At 43.0% G+C, this 19600-nt stretch overlaps 1 protein-coding gene across 1 annotated transcript in view; it reads right to left on the reverse strand.

Annotated features, from left to right (window-relative positions):
• Window positions 1-19600, reverse strand: part of Slc38a11 (solute carrier family 38 member 11) — a 46748-nt gene that overhangs the window by 12538 nt on the left and 14610 nt on the right. Inside the window, exons 8-10 of the mRNA XM_005346490.3 lie at window positions 7061-7131; window positions 6235-6396; window positions 2894-3006 (exon numbers count right to left, since the gene is read on the reverse strand). Of these exons, the coding sequence (XP_005346547.1) occupies window positions 2894-3006; window positions 6235-6396; window positions 7061-7131 (346 nt within the window). The remainder of the gene's footprint in view (window positions 1-2893; window positions 3007-6234; window positions 6397-7060; window positions 7132-19600) is intronic.

Here is a 19600-nt window from a genome sequence, read left to right on the forward strand (position 1 = left end):
CATTGCCTGCTCTTCCAAAGGTCCTGAGTTCAATTCCCAGCAACCACATGGTGGCGCACGACCATCTGTAATGGGGTCTGGTGCCCTCTTCTGGCCTGCAGTCATACACACAGACAGAACATTGTATACATAATAAATAAATAAGTAAATATTTTTTAAAAAAAAAAAAGACCAAGTAGAATGTAGAGGGCTCTCCTGTTGTCTAACATGGTCTCCTGCGGGGAGCAGAGCAAGCTCTGGACGAATGTGTGAGGAGCAGATAAAGACCCCAGTGGAAGTGTAACACTGACAGAAGCACCGCCATGTTCAGGACCCAGGTGCCTCAGACCAGTGTGACTGGCAAAACTTCCCCAAGTCCACATGCAAATGTTGACAGAAAGTGCACTCTGTCGCAGGTTCTTCCTCCTAGATGTTTACAGCCTGAGCTCCCCCCTCCCCGGGACTAGCTGCCCCCTCCTTATTCTGTATATAATAAACACAATCATTTCTGGGCTGTCGTGGTAGGCACTCTCCACCAGAGCAAGCACACACCACCCAATCTGAGCTTGTCTGTATACGCGTCTGTATTTCTCCATCCCCGTGTCACCCCAGTCAGGTTTCTAGGACCACAGCACACAGGACATGGCCTTCCTTAAAGTCCTCTTCTTTTTACCGTTTCTGAAACGTGAGTGACCTAGCCGAGCTTGGGGTGAGGATTAACATTAGAGCAGAATGACAAGCTGAGGCCACCGTGGAAAGAAGAGCAAAGGAGAAAGAGTAAGAACATTCTCGATGGAGGACAGAAAGGAGACTCTGAACAGAGTGATGAGCATGTGCAAAATACCAGTGAAGCGAGAGCTGTCAGTGGAGAGAGCATCAGGTGCCAGGTACTGTAACCATGACAACTGTGGAAAAATGACCTAAACAGATGATATCCCCGCCCATCAGCCGTTCCAGCGCTGCTGCTGGTAGAGACCTAATGGTGATATTAATAACTTAGATGAAAAAAAATAAAAAATAAAAAAATGATGTGGATTTGCTGTTTCTTTAAACACAACTGTTCCATACATCTCTAAGATGGCCTTATGAGGCAGAAATAGCTAAATAGGCAGGATCAGGGCATACAGTCTTTTTTTTTAAATCCTCTTTATATGTACCTGGTCTATTTTACCTATAAAGAGAAATGGCTGTGTTCATGTTGGTTCTCTGTGTGTGTATATGTGTGTGTTCATGTTTGCTCTGTGTGTGTGTGTGTAGATGTGTGCAGACAGCAACAACAACCACCGAGTCTCATACAGCATCTCTCTGCATGGCACATGCTGCCAGGGCAAACATCTTTGTGTTACTCTGCTTTCCCGTGATGGCAGCTAGAATGGAAACTCATCCCACATAGGAAAGACAGACGCTGCAGGTGATGTGACTCAAGTCATTCACACATGGCTGACCAGAAGGTATCCAAGCCTGCACCGTCCACTCATGTTGATCTGGAGATCCGATCTGAGCCTGAAGTGCTGGGCAGATGCTGACAGACCAGCCTTTTCGCGACCAACAGTTAGCAAAGTTTTAAAAGAATCTCGAAGCTTAAAAATCTGCATAAAGTTCATTCTACCCCTCTCTCCTGTAAAGGAAGGGCACCAGCCTTGGGTCGTGCTGTTTGTGAACAGGAGGGAGACTGGAAAGAATGCACAGCACTGAACCTGTAGCCCAGCGCTGGTTCACCTTGCCAGCACTGGCTTACAGTAAGAAACCAGCTGCCTTGAGATGCCTGCGGATTCGATAGGGGATTTAAGGCTCTCTTGGTGGCTCCCTTCATACACTGTATACAGCCCCAGTGCGCTGCATAAACAGCCTGTAGGGGAAGATGCTGACTAAGCCCTTTCCACAGTGCTCGTGGGTGCTGCTCACTCAGCACAGTGGATATCTAGCCAACGGCCTAAGATTCCTGACAAACCACGTTACCCAGGATTACACAAGAATAGATTCTCTTTTGTCTACATAACTGCCTCTATTTGCAAACATGCAAAAATTCTTATAAGACATTTATTATAAATATATGCAACAAAATATATCTGTAGACCTATAGGTCTAAGTTGAAGTTTGATTCCTCATGGATTATAATATATTATTTTTAAAAATAAAACCAATTACTCTGGCCTTTGGTAAATAAACAATGGCTTATGAAACATCATAGCAAAAATATAATTTTGGGGACGATTTCTTTAAACCTTCATCCTTCGTTTGGCATTTCTAAAGGCCGCTCTTCACTTGGGGACCAAGCCATGTGTTTGTGTTTATGATTGTCTAGACTCAACCCTGGAGCATGATTTACAGTCATATCATCTAAAACAATTATTTTGTAAATATTTGAATACATACTTGAATGAAAATGAGGGCATGACCACTCCTAGGTATGGTCGGAAGGAATGTTTTTATTGTAGGTATGAGGGAGAGAATAGACAGAGGCAGGAAGAGTCCATAGCAGGGAGAGAAAGAAGTGGGGGGAAGGGCTGCAAGCGAGAAAGAAGAATTGACCCAAAGAACAAGAGGCCAAGAGAACATGTGGCCGAAAACGCTGGAGTCAGAAGCTGGGGGAAGGGAAGGGAAGGGAAGGGAAGGTCGGGGGCTGGATAGGTTTAGGGTAGAGGGTGGGGGTTAGACTTGCTGAAGTAGCCTGGCAGCCAGTGTCTGCTTTGATAGGCTAACCAGCATCTTAGTTTGTCGCGGGTTTCTTTGGAACCTAACAATGTTCATCTATAGATTCCGATACTTTACAGCTTAAAGAGGAGGTTGTATGAATCTATCCCACCATCTTGCCTTTAGAGAATTTACATATTGAGTTTTCTGTGTCTTCTTAAGTAAATGTAGTAGAGCAATCCCAGGGGCACAGGGTTGGAAAGAGCCTGGGCTAGCTTACCTCTCTAGTCACAAAGCATTCAATCGGGTACGTCAAAATGACGGTGATGCCATAACAAAACCTTCCGAATGTCACCAAGTCATCACTTCTGCAGTAATTTTCAAATAAGTCTCCTGGAGAACAAGAAAAATATATTGAATTGCAAGGTCTTGGGAGTAATTAACAAATGAGATAATCCTTCCTATAAAAGTGGTGGCCTATACACTTCATCTCATTGAATTAGAAGAACAGATTACCAGGTCTAAGTATCACATACTGCCTCCAGTAGCCCTGCTATTATACACAGCTACAGTACATGCTCCACTTGAAGGTAGACTCATCATTCTTATTTGTTTTTGGTAAGTTTGCCTTAAAGTTGTGCCAGCTTTTGAAAAAATACTTTGTCCATTGTGGGCTGGCTTTTCTTTATATATATATTTAACAGAATCAACTCCCTAAATTCTTGTGTGCTGCCTTTATAAATGGCTTCTGGTCTTTGTTTCTGGCGATTGTATTATTTTAAACAAATGCCTATTAAAATAAACAAATTTCTCTTTGAAATGCTATTTTTAGATAGAGGACAATCCCACAAGGAAGAGTAGGACCAGGGCCTGTGGGAGGCTGAGTTTCCTGCACGGGAGGTATAGGTCCTGATCACAAGCTCGGCACCACACCCAGGAATTCCAAAGGTAACACCGTCCTTCGTGACATTTGATGTATGCAAGTAGAAACACAAATTTCACTGATAGGACTGATTCCAGGAGAGGACACTAAATTTAATGACTTCTAAATCAAGTAACAGACCACATATACCTTAGGCTCCTTTTATTGAGACTCTGTATGTTTGCAGGAGTCTACGAAAAAAATGCCAGGCTCGGGTCAGCTCACAGCAGACAGCCTTTGGGCCTCATTACTTCCTGAACATAACATGGTTAAGGCTGGACACCGCAGTTGCCTTTTTTCAATTAAACCAATTAGAAAATTGCATGAAAGCTGCATATTTGACAGTACTGTTTCAGAAGAAGAAAATAATCCTCCGAGCTTGTTTGTATTAAAGAGTGAGGCGGCAGCCTATTCGTGTGGAAACTTCCTCTTTCCAGGGCAAGTCCCTTCCCTCCACCAAGGACACCTGATGTGTGTGACTCTCCTGGTATCCCTTCTGGACAGAAGATGACAACACAAAGCAATAGAAGCAGAAAACAACTTCAACACTGATTAAGGGTTCAACCCTGTGAGAAACCCAAGAACCTGGGTTCCCATTGCTAACCTCTCACCCCCAATAACCAGGCCATGTGTTTGCTTTGACGTCACAGGGTATCGAAACGAGACACTAGACTTCCCACTGCCTTATTGGCTTGAATGTACCTGATGAACAAGGGAACTTGTAGTTTGCACAAACACGACCAGGTTGAGCTAAAGAAAAATGAACTAAAGAAGCAATGTTGGCTCATTCCAGCTGGAATCTAAGTGTGTGTCAGGGAATTAGAGCTAAGGGGAAAAAAGAGGGACAAGAACAATAACATCAAATACCTATCAGCTTTGCTCTATTAAGATGTGTATAAGAGACAGAATGTGTGCGTGTTTGTGTATGAATGTATGCAGTGTCTGCACATAGGTGTGTGGGTATTTGTACCTGTGTACAGGCCTGTGGAGGCCATCGGAGGCCATCAGGTACCCTGCTTCATCATGCTCTGCCTTATTATTTGTGAGACAGAATCTCTCACCGAAGATAGGCAGGCAGTCAGGAAGCCCAAGCAATCCTGTTGTCTCTTCCCTACATGGGCCCATGTGGCCACACTCAGCTTAAAGAGGCTTTTTTAGAGAGTCCCTTTTAGAGAGTGTTGCTGTATAGCACAGGCTAGCCACCCTCCTGCCTTAGTCTCCCATGCGCTGTGTGGAGATTACAGATGTTAGTGACTGTGCACAGCTGTCATAAATATTTAATTACAGCAGGGCAATTACCATTGCTAAAGACACTAGGAAGATATCACTAGCGAAAACAGACATCTATAAATCAAGGTTCCATGCCTGCTGGAGTCCTTAGGCCATTCAACTTGACATACTATGTAGCAATTGTAATTGGTCCATGGCAGTGCTTGAAAATAGGTCAGTTCTTGTCCAGACTTTCAACGCTGCTTTTAACTGTACTGTACTGTAACTAATCCATATGTTCTGCATTGCTATCACATTATCACTGGTTTTTTTAATCTTTATTAATTTCTGAGAAATAAAAGCACATAATCACAGTGACCTATGATCTCTGTGCAGAACAAGGCATCCCAAGCGTACCACAGTGTCACATGTCACAGAAAACCAAGTCAAGAGGAGCTGGACTCGAAGAGGTTATTGGAGACTCTATGTTAGTCAAAACTGGGGAAGCAGACAGAGAAGGGGGGAAGATATCTGAACTTGAGCTTCAGCGGACCACGTGCCTTCTGGTTGTTACCAGCCGGCTGGGGCGAGTTACTTCTCTTTCTGCGTGAGCAGGAAGTAGAACTTGTTATTCCACTTACCTTCAAAGGGTTGTGGGAAGGTCAAGCGAGAGGTTAGACCTGTAAAAGCTGCGGAATCTCTGAATCACAGCGCTTGGCTCGCTGTCAGGCTACCCAGAGTATTACACCCTGAGTGATTGGATGAAAGGGTCAAAAGCGGTAAAGGGAAGACCACTTAATTACCAGGCTCGAGAGAAACAAGAAAAGAGAAGGCATTTGGAAGTCAGTGAGGGCTGGCTTTATAGGAAAGATGATGTTCGTGCTTTAGTCCAGAATGAGACAATTAAGCAGAGATATCCTACAGGCTGGAGATGGAAAGGAAGGTCTGGGTTAGAAGGAGAATAAGGAAATTACCCATGAGAAAGACAGTGCCCCAATGCCTGGGTGGGATGGGGGATTAGAAAGTCCTTAAGAAGGAAGCAAAAAAATAGCACAGAAAAGGAAAACCCATTATAGTACAGTCATTCTTTCCTCAAGTGGGAGGCAAGGCAGTTCAGGACAGCTGACTCTGAAAGGTTCCGAAGGACCAGACCAGAAAGGTTATCAGCTTCAGCACTGGGAGGCTGTTAGTGCTGAAAGGGGAAGCACAGAGTGGCAGCGGAGAGGGGAGCCAGAGTTCATGTCTGGAAACAAACAAACCTGTCTGGAAGCAGAGAATCCGTGGTCACAGAACTAAGTCTCAGTGGTTAAGAAGAGAGAAATTGGGGAGTAGAGCATAGAGAGGCAGGAGTATAGAGCGCAGAGTCGGGGGAAGGGCCGTGGCGTCGGATAGACCCCGGGAAAATGTTCGAGACATGAGTAGGATACTGATACACTGGCTCCAGTCCACATGTGCACCAAGGTAGGATGTGGTTTAGGCTCTCGTTTTACCTTGAGTGAAGCCGGTAAAAGTCAAGTACCCACAAGTGGCAAAGAGCACACAAATAAACACAGAAACCAAGATGGACGTGTGGATGATCCGGCACCACTTAGCCACCGTGGGCTCTTCGAGAGACCCATAGACTAGGAAGCAATTATGGTGGCAAATGAACGCTGGAACACAAAAGAAAACAAATCATTACTGGGGCAGCAGCAGGCCTGTGTTTTCTACTCTGAAAGGCTGAGAGGTGCATACTGCCTGAGAATTTCAAGTATCTAAGATGAAAACATGTTGATTTTGTAGTACTGAATAAGACAGAAAGTAAGTTTCCTAAGAAGCCTACAAACGAGAACCTACACAGAAGGTTCACCTGGTTTCTTCCTCACTGTCAACAAGAACCAGACCTGCCTGTCCAACTTCTCCCCCAGTTTTTTCTTCCTGATGACCCTTCCTATCTTAAGGAAAATCCACACGTGACTTTCCTTGGCAACTGGGACATAGGGCAGCTATAGATATCTAGCCAGATTTTAACCTTTTTCTGCAGAGACTTTGAAGAGTTCTTTGATATTTGCTGGACTTCCAAGTTAGAAAGCACACTGACTGTAATGAATGTCCATCCTGGAAATACTTTTCCCTCAATTGGGAGCAAATTTTAGTAATGAGTGAGGAAGGCTGGTAATAGACAAGAAAGGTTTGGTAATTTTATATTAACACAAACTAGACTGTATGCTGCTGATGTGGAACTTAGAAGACCTGGTATACACATACAGAGAACAGCACCTCTTCACTGAGCAGATGGAGTCATACTGAGAAAGGGTTTTGTAGTCAGGTACTCACCAAAGGACATTACCCCAATAGCCTGAATGGCATTGGGCTTTGCAAACACCCAAGCATCTTCTGTCTTTGGTCTAGAAGAAAATCAGTTAATTAGATATAGTATTAAACAAGTGTAATAATAAACTTATTGGAGAATAAGAAATGGTATCCCACACCAAAATTTCAATGGGGACTTATTAAGGTGGGCTGGAGAGATGGCTCAGAGTTTAAAAGTGTTTGTTGCTCTTGCAGAGGACCCAGGATTGGCGCCTAGACTCCACCTGGTGGCTCACAGCCATCTGTAACTCCAGTTCCTGGAAAATCTAATGCCCTCTTATGAACTCCTTGGGAACTAGACACCCGTGATACACACAGACACAGGCATAGATGCGACACAGACACACACAAACTCACACACATATATACACAGACACACACACACCATGCAGGCAAAATACCTATACATATATAAAATAAATAATTTGCCAAAAAGAAAAAAATAATAAGGGGGCTTTCATTCATCTCATCATTTCCTGGGGGCGGGCACCAGCATTTCCTCCACCCCAATGCTCTAAAATGCCTGTTGGATGCTTAGAAAGAGTCTGTGTTTATACATGTAAAATACCCACCGACTGTGTGATTTGGGAAATTGATTTGCTTAGTCAATTTGACAACAAAGTAAGTATGGAGTCAGCACACAGGATCCCGAGGGAGAGACTAAGTTACCAGCTTCCGATATCTGCTCTTTATTCACCTCGTCAGGTTTTCAGGCTTGATCGAGCTGACAGAAGTTTAAAGGGAGCTGTAGTTTACTGAGGAAGGTGGAAGTGAGCTGAGGTGATGGAGGAAGGTCATTGGTTAATTAAAGAAGCTGCTTGCCCTGATAGGTTAAAACATAGGTGGGAGGAGTAAACAGAACAGAACTCTGGGAGGAAGAGGAAGTGAGCTCAGAGACTCGACAGCTCTCCTCTCGGGGGCAGACGCCTCAGAGAGACACGATGCTCCACTCTTGCGGGCAGAGGCGAGAGCTCTGCTCTCTGAGGCACATGTGATGAAGCTCTGACCCAGGATGGACGTAGGCTAGAATCTTCCCGGTAAGCGCACCTTGGGGTGCAACACAGATGATTAGAAATGGGCTAAATTAATATGTGAGAATTAGCCTAGAAGAGGCTAGATAGAAATGGGCCAAGCAGTGCTTAAAAGAATACAGTGTCCGTGTAATTATTTCGGGGCATAAGCTAGCAGGCGGCCGGGGTGTGGCCGGGGTGCGGCCGGGGTGCTGGGGACGCAGCCCCGCCGCTCCAATTGCTACACTGAGGCTGACTGACGGTGCACTGACTATTTCTGGGCAAACACACTCTTATCTCATTTGGTGTTTTTTTGTTTTGTTTTTGGTTTTTTTTTTTTTTTTTTTTTTTGCAGGTAATTCAAGAATTATCATGTAGGCCAGACATAGTGGTGCACATGTTTAGCCTTTAGCACTCAGGAGGCAGAGGCAGGTGAATCTCTAGGAATTCAAGGCCAGGCTAGTTTACAAAGTGAGGTCCAGACCAGCCAGGGTCACACAGTGAGACCCTGTCTCAAACCAAAACCCAAACCAAAATGAGCATTATTTTCATCTAACATTAAGGTAAGCATTACGATCTAGTTTGCTTAGCTTCTTGCTGTGTTTCAGACAAAATCTTTTCAGACATTGGTCTCAGGTTTCCACTTGTTAGTGTACTTCTAAGTGGAGTTTCGAGCATATATACATTTCAAAAATTATTTTCATTCATTTATTTATTCTGAGACAGAACCTCATGGGTGATCTATCCAGGCTGGCCTCAAACTCATGATCCTCCTTGGCTCAGTCTTTATAGTTCTGGGGTTAAAAGTGTGGCTTCAGCATGTCCAGTTAGTTGTTCTACATTCTCAAGCAGCTTACATCCCAGTGGAATTAAAATATGTAGCGTCAGCATGGACTGGCCTGCCTAATAAATATTCATGTCTCCACCTCCAGTAATAACGAATATCACAGGCTTGAGTCTGTTCTTCTGGCCTCTGCTATTTGTTGGCTAAGGTATTTCTTTAGCTAAGTTAATTGATCTGCATTTTAATTCCTTCCTCTGTGAAATGAGAGTAACCAGAGTATCTAATTTCCTGAGTTATTTTACAGATTAAACGAGATAAATCACGTAAATCTTCTGAAAAGGGGTTGTAAGACAGCATATATTCAATACATACAGTCATTAGTTTTACCAGTACTATTTATTAATATTTGATTAGTATCCTTTCTTACGTATTCAAAGGTAGATAAAAGTCCACAAGTAGCACGTACTTCTATAGACAGGTTTGAATGAGACCCAAAAGAGTGCATGGAGATAGACAAGAAGCCCACTAGAGAGCACGAGGGTCCTGGAGGGTTAGAGAAAAACGGGAATTCTCAAGATGAAAACTCAACTTTTATGTTTGCTCCTCATTGTCTGTATAAAGAGGACACAAACGGATTCTGTTTGCTTTGTCAAGGTTTGTAGAATTTTTTTGCAGTATATCATCTCTATCATCTCTCTATAAATGAACCGAGCAGCTCTCAGGGGGAAAAAAAAGCCTTACACAAAAGAGAGGAGGCTTCCCACTGTTCTCTGACCTGCTGGGAATCTCTGCTCTTGGAGTGGGAGCTACTGCCACCTGCTGCCTCCAGAGCTTTCTCTCCAGTCAGCCTGGCAAATTACAGCCTCAATGTGCAAAGTGCACTTACTTACTTAATGTAAGATGCTTATAAAATGATTCCCATTGGGCAGTACTAATGGAAGATGGTCTAAATTTCTGATACGCTCTGAGAGAGTAATGTGCTCCAAGTCTTGGAAAAGGAGCGAAAAATGGGTTGTTGCTTTCCAATTGTTTGCAATAAGCTAGGAGTACATTCAGAACCAATTAGTTCCGCAGAGAGGGAGGGCGGGCAGAAGAGAAGGAATGGCTATCTCTCCCTGTTATAATTTATGCATTGAGATAAATTTTGATACCCATCCTGGAGCAAAACAAATCAAGTTATGTTTCTTCTACCTTAGACTATAGATGTCAAATACAAAAATATTAATAATGTGTCCAAGCAATGTGTATGATTAAAACATCACCAAAAACGGCCTTCCTAATCTTTGCTAGGGTAGTTTCATAGAAACATCTGTTAGTGCGTTTACCACATTAAGAGATTAGTGCGGGAAAACATGTGGATTTTAGCACATACACAAAAGCATATGATTCAGTACTGATTTTTCATGAACATACCAAGCAAGCTGTTAAGAATTTCCTTATCCCAAGGAAGAACATCTACAACAAATGTGTAATAAACATGGATCTTAAAAGGTAGAAATGTTACAACTAAGGGAAGAAACCAGGTATGTTTCATATCCAATTGTCGGTTCTTACTTAGTTCAAGAAGTCAAATGAGAAGATGTCTAATTACAAAAAAATGTGTAGCTTATTTGAGCACAACGTGATTGTAAACACGGACAATTCAAGGGCTCTTGCGTTCAGCCACTAGGGTATTTAACAGAGGGCTGAATATAAATCCAGTTTATACACACACACACACACACACACCAGTAAAGTTGGTGCAGACAACTGACACGTTGTAAGGAGTGACTGTAACAACAAAATCCTGATTTTGCAGAGAGCTTTAACATTATGTTATATTTCTGTTAAAGATACAAAGAAATGGAGAGACAAACCATGTCTACATGACTGCTCAGCAAGAGTCAATATTATGCACCTGCCAATTCCTCCCAAATTAGGATTCAAAGAATAAAGTATTGAAATAATGAATTTTGCAAACAGATACTATTGAAATCTGAAGGCAAGTACTGGTAGATGACAAAATCAATTAAAGGTATTATAAAAACATTTAATTTATAAAATTAAAATGTATTATAAATACATTTACAATGTATTTACATTACATTGTAAATAATGTAATCCATATGAAAAGCTAAGAATACAAATGTCTAACTGGAAAAAGAGATTAGGGATTGATCACACATAAAATCAGTGAAATGATTATGATCTAGTTTAAAGTAAACATTCTGCAAGGCAATAAGGAAAATAAAACATGATGAACAATGGGTGAATCAGTTGGTAGGAAAAGAATCAAGACCGAGGTCATAAGTATTCATTTTAATTTTATGTGTGTCAGGTACCAGGGAAATGGCCTGCATGCTAGGCAAGCACCATACCACTGAGCTATATCCCCGGATATATTTCACTTTTTTGAGATAGGATCTTGCTAAGTTTAAATTGGCCAGTCAGCCCTTCAACTCCCTCTATAGCCCAGGCGGTCCTTGAATTTGCCATTTGTCTGATCAAGCTTTCCTAGTAGCTTAGCTAACAGGTACATCCCACCATGCCCGGTGCCTCAATTGTTAAGTCCTGAATGTCTTGAAATCGAAATGAACGAACAGGTGTGGCCACTGTAACCTGTTACATTAGGTTTCCTTAGTTTTAATCTTTCTTATTTGTGGCATTTATCCCAGTCTGTCCAAGATCTCCTTGATCTTCTCCAGCTCCTGAATGTGGGGATAACAGATGTGCACCAATGTGCCCAGTTTGATGTGACGTTGGAGATCAAACCACCAGGTGAGTACTCTACCAGCTGACCTACATCAACAGGCTTATCAAATGAAAACAGTGCAGGGGAATTCAAATATATATATTTGCAAAGACAGAGGAAATACCATGGACATTTTGAAGTTTGAGAAACAGGAAGATAAAAGATTGAAGGATTAATAGATGAAGAAAAATGGACAGACAGAAAGGGGCTCCTGAGAGAGGGGGGGAGGGGGAGGGAAGGAGAGAGAAGGAGGGGGAGGGAGAGAGGGAGGGAGGGAAGGAGAGAGAGACACACACACATGGAGGGAGGGAGGGAGGGAGAAAGAGAGAGAGAGACAGAGGGAGGGAGAAAGAGAGAGAGAGGAGGGAGGGAGGGAGAGAGAGGGGGAGGGAGAGAGAGAGGGAGGGAGAGAGAGAGAGGGAGGGAAGGAGAGAGAGGGAGAGAGAGAGAGAGAGAGAGAGAGAGAGAGAGAGAGAGAGGTGATGGAGAAAGGTCATTGGTTGATTAAATAAAGAAGCTGCTTGCCCTGATAGGTTAGAACATAGGTGGGAGGAGTGAATGGAGCAGAACGCTGGGAGGAAGAGGAAGTGAGCTCAGAGACTCGACAGCTCTCCTCTCGGGGGCAGATGCCTCAGAGAGACACGATGCTCCACTCTTGCGGGCAGAGGCGAGAGCTCTGCTCTCTGAGGCACATGCGATGAAGCTCTGACTCAGGATGGACGTAGGCTAGAATCTCCCTGGTAAGCCACCTTGTGGGCTACAGCAGATTATTAGAGATGGGCTAGTCCAGGTGCGAGAGTTAGCCTTAAAGAGGCTAGATAGAAATGGGCCAAGCAGTGCTTAAAAGAATACAGTGTCCGTGTAATTATTTCGGGTAAAGCTAGCCTTGTGGGCAGCGGGGTGTTGGGGAGGCAGCCCCGCCGCGCCTATTACAACAGAAAGGGAGGGAGGGAGGGAGGGACGGAGGGAGGGATGGAGGGAGAGAGGAAACAGATAATGCTAGAAGAATGGCTGAAAATTCCCAGATTTCATAGTGAGCTCAAATATCACGAATATGAACAGAACAAATTAAGGTGACTTCAGTAACATCTAGCCTGACCACATGATATAAACCTTAGAGACTGAGGAGACTGACCACACTCATGACATTTGTATGTGATCATTGACAGTTATTTGTCAAGCACAGACATGGAGCAGATTTCCTGAACAACTGGGGCTGCCTTTTTATAGAGAGCCACAGTCCATTTACCTCATCGGCCACCTCACACTTCTACCTTCCGAACTGTTAGAGGCCCGGGATAGGTTTTTCATAGGGGAGGGATGTGTGGGTATGAACGTGTGCATTTCGCATTCCCTGCAAGTGTTGGGAAATTAGCTTCCTATGAATTTACCAAATTAAACTATGATTGGATGTATAAACAGGAACATGCCCTTAACACCCCGTTTTCTGCTTTCTGTGAAGGAACGTTTTCAAGGGTCGACTCTCACAGATCTCCCCCCAAAGCTTTCATCTAAGCGCTAACACTGCTTCTTCCTTTTCCTCCTTTAACCTTTAAATCACAGTTAGAGTAACAGAGACTAGAAACTAACAGGTAAAGAAATTCAGCACGTAGAAAATTTATTATGTTTTTCATCTGCATAAAACTCTACTTATGTATGGGGTACCATGTGGTTTTTGTAATACATATATATTTACCAGGTCATTTTTTAAATCAGGACAAACACACACACACACACACACACACACACACACACACACACGTTCTTTTTCATAAAAATATTTAAAATACTTTCTCCTAGCTTTTTAACCATCAACTGTACATTATCATCTGTAACCATTCTACTGTACATAAAACAGAACTTATTTCTCTTTCTTAATTGTGTCTTTGGATACCCCCTCCTCAGCCTCTAGTGACAACCATTCAACTCTTTAACTTCTAGGAGAGCAACTTTGTTTGCTTTTGGGGGACAGGGCCTCACTGTGCAAGGTTAGGTGGGATTCTAGAGACCTGCCTATTTTTGCCTCCCATGTGTTAGGAGAGAGGGCATGTACCACTAAGCCCTGCCTGAGATCAACTTTTAAGATATTTCACAAGTGAGTGAGATCATGTGGTACATTCTGCTTGTGACGTATTTTACATTTCCAGTTTCATGTTGTGGCAAATGAAATATATATCTATATATATATTTATATATATAGTAGAATAGTATTATGTTGTATGTGTTTGTCATATTTACCTTATTCATCAGGGGCTGGACACTTAGACTGCTTCTATATCTTCATTATTATGAAAAATGTTACAATAAGTAATTAGGTAATTTTTGAGAAAGAATTACCTATCCATCTGTGATGACAAATCTTGGCTGTCATTTGACTAATCTGGAATTAACTAAAATCCCCAAATGGGGTACACCTGTGAGGGATTTTTTGTTTGATTTGAAGTGGGAAGATCTACTTCTAATCTGGATCTTGGAGGTGGGAGGACACACTTTTAATCCAGATCTTTTGAGATGGGGATACCTGACTCTAGTCTGGGCCACACCTTCTGCTAGAAGTCTATATAAGGGGGACAGGAAAAAGGGAAGCTTTGCTCTTCACCTACTTTTTTTCATTTATAGCAAGTTCATTCCTCATTGGCTTTGAGTCTTCTTCTTTGAGATATCATATATATTGAAGACCAGCTGAGACATCCAGCCTCATAGACTGAGTAAGTACTGGATTCGTGGAATGTGCATTCTTAGGCAGCCATTGTTGGATTAAGCTGGACCACAGCCTGTAAGTCATTCTAATGTATCATATCATATCTCTGTCTGTCTGTCTGTCTGTCTGAACACACATACACACACACACACACACACACACACACACACACCACACACCCTTAAAGTTGGCTATCGAATTAAGGGGCTGGAGAGATGGCTCAGTGGTTAAGAGCGCTGACTGCTCTTCCAGAGGACCCGGGTTCAATTCCCAGCACCCACATGGCAGCTCACAACTGTCTAAAGATCCAGTTGTAGAGGATCTGACACCTTCACACCAATGCACATAAAATAAAGTTAAATAAACCATAAAAAAAAGTTGGCTATCGAATTAAAACAGAGTAGAAAGGCCACATGGATTTCCCTTCTATCCTGAGACCCCACTAAAATGTTATTAAAGGAATTTAAATGGTTTCTGAGGGAGAGGATGGTGACAGTAGAGACATCAGTGGAGGAGAATGAACAGGGCATGTTTATGTCGTAACTATGGAGAGCCATGTAGAGGGTGAGCATGAGAGTAGTTGGCTTCATGCCAGCCCAGAGCGTGTGGCATGTTGAGGCTCAGACAGCATAGGGAAGAGGTGAAGGGGAGTCCTAGAGTAGGGGGTGGAGGTGCAGGGCAAACTGAGAGGCAGTCTGTCTAGAAGGCACAGCAGCACAGGGCTTCCTGTCAAGCTGATCCATTATCTTATCTAAGCCTTTAGAAGAGGCTTAACAAAAGGGATCAAGTCTAAAAGTCAAGCAGGGTAAACTGGTTAAATGAAAACCCAAGGCAGGAATTGAGCTTGGGGAGGGGAAGTGGGGGGTGGAGGAAAAGGGGGTTGGGAGGAAAACTAAAAAGTACTTAATCTTAAAAGCTTCTAAGAACTACAATATGTGAAGAGTAAGAAGATAATTTAGGGCCCAGTACACACCAGTTCGTAGCCTTAGCACAGGCAGCACTTCAAAAAGAAAGGTTGCTTTCTTTACATAAAAAATCTGAACAGATGTTAATTTATATAATTTTTGTTTAGTCTTTTTTTGGTGGGGAGTGCGCTGCGGATCAAAGTCAGAGTTTCCTTATATGTATGCTAATCACAAAGCTATACATAGTCGTATATGCTTTTTAAGAAAAGATTTACTTTTAATTATTTTTATTTGTGTGTATGTCTGTGGGAGTACATGTCATGTGTGGACATGCCCATAGAGGCCAGAAGAAGACATCAGTTCCTCAGGATCTGAAGTTACAGCTGGTTGTGAGCTTCTGGGTGCGGGTAATGGTTTGGATTCTTGGATTCAGTCTTCTGATCTTGATTGGAAACTTGAATTTGTTATCTTCCTAACAGCTGAGGGACCAGCAATGATGTCCTATCAAATAACCCTGCCTTCACAGAGTGATGAAAGCAAGCTTCAGGCTGGACATGGTGTCTCCCCTGAAACCTCCGCCCTCAAGAGGCAGAGAAAAGTGGGTGTCTGTAAATTTGGGGCTAGCCTGGTCTACATAGTGCATTTGAGGCCAACCTGGGCTATGTATCTACTGAGCCCCGTCTCAAATAAATAACAACGAAACAACAACCAAGCTCCAGAGTATTGCTCCTGGGTCTTAGGACACCACACCTCTGGGTCAGGAGGCTTGGAACATTTGTGCCTTGTGGTTGCAGGGGAGGCTTCCAAATAATCCAGCGCGGGCAGAGCCTGACTTTTGTTGGGCGCTTTACAAATTAACTGCTTCAACCAGACACAGCGGAGAGTTAAGTGCTCTGGACACCCTCGGGCACAGTTCATGTGTCCTGTTTTCTGTCAAGCTCTGAAGAACCGGCAGACCTGACCACGTCCCCCAGCTCAGCCTCCCCTGGCTCTTCAGCCATTGTGCTGTCCCAGCTCATTTGTGTCTGAATCTGTGGTACAGATCTGTGTTTGACAGAGCTGCCTGGGAAAATCCTTCCTAGTGATTACTCTCAGTGTCAGAAAAAAATTCACTTCTTTTAACTACAATTTTCAAAAGTCGATTTAAATATTCAGAAAACTTAATGCCGATTCTTTTTGGCCAAAATATAGTTTTGATCTTACAAAAAAAAATCCATCCCCAAGAAAAACCCTGTAATCATGAACCCAGTTTGCCACAGGAGATATCAATGTTCTTTGATTCTTATTATCATCTATTCTATGATTCCCCTGCCAACTCTTCACAAAGTGTTGGTGGTTGGTTGATTTGGCACAGACAGGTAGGTATGTCAGGGAGTAGAGTAGGATTTTACCTTTAAAAATATTTATTATTATTATCACTGTTGTTATTAGTGTATATGTTCTTGTGTATACATTTGTAGGGGAACGTAATTATGGGAGCATTGTAAGAATGTGTGCTTGTGAAGGTCAGAGGTCAACACTAGTGTTTTCCTTGATCGCTTCTCCACTTTGTCATCTGAGATGGGTTCGTTCAAGGAACCTGACACTCATTGATTGGCTTAGACTAGCTGGTCAACAAGTCCAGAAATCTTCCTGCCTCCATCCTCCTAGCCCTAGGATCACAGGCATACACTGATGATTTGACTTTTCATAGGGGCGCTGGGGATTTGAACTCAGGCCCCCCATGCTTGTGCTACAGTCACATTGCTGACTGAATCATCTCCCTGCCCCCTACATTTTATAATATTATAAATATCAGTTATAATTATGAGTGTTATTTGGTTTTTGAGGTTTATATGCCCAACTCTACACTCAATAAACTTGAATCGACCCACAAAGGGGGACTGGGTACCACCTACCTTTGTAGCCTCACAACTGACACAATAGGCATTTAATGCATTGATTGACAGTAGATTCTTCTGTTTCTCCCATTGGTTGTGAATTATGGGCATCCTATGAATCTAGTTGTTTAAACTGAAAACCTTTATGTCAACCATCACCCTAAGTGACTCCTGCTCCCTTAGAACCTTCACGGTGACAGTCTATCAGCTGAAAGGCTCCTCTCCCTCTTCATGTCTGCCAGCCATGTACATACGCTGTACCAGCTGTCCTGTGCCTAGACCCTTGCCATAGACAGCCTTTTCCCAAGCTTCTGTGTTCCCATTGCCCTCACCTGGGCTCTAAGAAGAGCCAGATTAAAATAAAAAGCTTTATCTGACCACTCTTCTGCTTCATAACTGTCAACATCCAGCAGCTGAAGAACAAGCCAAGATTTTTACGCTGCAGCAAAGTCTTCCCTTCATCTTGGGGTCTCTGCCAAGCCATCTGTGCTGATTTCCTTATGTACCCTGGATGGGCTTTCAGCCTAGGATCACCAGAACTCTAGTTATGTCTTTAACACAATATCTACGTGGTGGGAGGTGGGGGGAGGCGTAGGAAAATGGGGGTCAGTGGTTGCCATGAGCTAGGTGATCACTGGCTTTGAAAGTAACCCTAGGAAACTTTGCCTTGCTAGTAAATACTTTTTTCCGTGAAAATTTCATTGCTTCGAGATGATTCTTATTCTCTTGTTCAGTCAGTCCACAGGATGAACCGACTAAAGCAGGTAGGCACACGGATTCACGGAGCTGTTGCGCTATTATCTGGCAATTCCATCCTGAGCCCCAGGTTTGTGTTACACACTCTGCTGAGAGATGAGCACACAGCAGGAAAGAGCAAATGTGACCTCTGTTCTCATCCTGCTTACGGTGAGATGAAAGACATAAAGTACCCCTACGAGAAGATGCCTAAGCGATAAGTAAAGACAATTCAACAAGGAACATCATCATTTTACTTCTAAGTGGAGAACCCTTCTCATTCCCTATAGCTCCAACTTACAAAGCCAAAACGCTCAACTTCTGAACCTACTCCTGATCATCATTCTAGAACGATAGCACAAACTCCTGGCATGAAACTCACATTGCCTCTCACAATCTTCAGAATGGACCCACGTGTTCCTCTGTGTATCCTTAGGCCGTACTTTCAAGAATGAATATCCCAGCTTCTACCCAAGGACCACTCAAACCATGCCCTAAATGCCTTTAAGAGTTCTGGGAAGCTGGATGTGGTGGCACACGCCTTTCATCCCAGCATTTGGGAGACAGAGGCAGGAGGTTCTGTGAGTTTCAGGCCAGCCTGGTCTAGGACACACAGAGCAATATAGTGAGACCCCCACCTCATCTCTCCGCTCCAATAAAGAGTTCATGGAGCATTTTTAGATTCATCTTTTGAATCGAGCTATGATTTGATCAATAATTCCTATGTTTACAGCAAACTAAAGCAGTTTAGCTCTCTTTTCTCTCTCCGGCCAATTTTCCCATACTGTTTCACTCCATTTACACCCCTTCTCAAATAAGGAGAGCGGGAGGACAGAGAGGGAAAGGAGGGCTTTCCAGATTCTTTGTTTTCTACAGAAATAATTTGTTGACCATTGTTATGCCATATGCCTTTTAAGTATATAAATGTCATAAAAGCAATTTACTAGAAACATTGTGTTTTTCTTTAATTTTTAAAATTTTCATTAAACAATGTCCCCAGGCTCCAATAGGAGTATTTTTTTCCATAAGGACATTTGTCATTTATTTATATCTTAAATTCTTTTGTAAGTGTGTTCTACCCATACCATTTAATTGAAACCCCTGTAATCTAAATGGGTACTGTTATTTTCAGGGTTCATGGCTCTTCCATATTTCCAATCATAACTGCTTTGATGTCTTTTGGGGCCACTCATTTTCATATTCAGTCTGGATGCAGTGACCCTTTTCTTAGCTCCAAGGGTAGGGGTAGGCACCCATGACCTGATTTCAGCTCAGCAACTCAACACACAGATCCTGGGGTAGGAATCCTTATAGATCCTCATCAGAGCCAACTGGCAATAATCCTTGCAGTGGACTGGAATCCCCCGAAAGAGAAAACTCTCTTTCTCTGTATTTAAGCCTATATATCTATTTATATGTTACCTCGTGACAGCGAGAAGGCATTTCAGAGCCTGGAGCTCAAACAAGAAGCAGAACAAAGAGATGGATAAAAAAGAAAAGCCATACCTGACTTCATTAAGTGAGCCACACCCATAACCACACCCAACAACTGACCTTGAATCTTATAGTTGGGTGAATAACTTGTCTTTTACTTCAGTCAGATTACAGTTTGATGACTGTCATTTACAACAAGAACAGCAACAATTCATGTGTCATAAAAAACAAAAAATGTGCCGGGCAGTGGTGGCGCACGCCTGTAATCCCAGCACTCGGGAGGCAGAGGCAGGCGGATCTCTGTGAGTTCGAGACCAGCCTGGT

This window comes from Microtus ochrogaster, chromosome 4, assembly GCF_000317375.1.
Source record: "Microtus ochrogaster isolate Prairie Vole_2 chromosome 4, MicOch1.0, whole genome shotgun sequence".
In the NCBI taxonomy this organism is placed as follows: Eukaryota; Metazoa; Chordata; class Mammalia; order Rodentia; family Cricetidae; genus Microtus; species Microtus ochrogaster.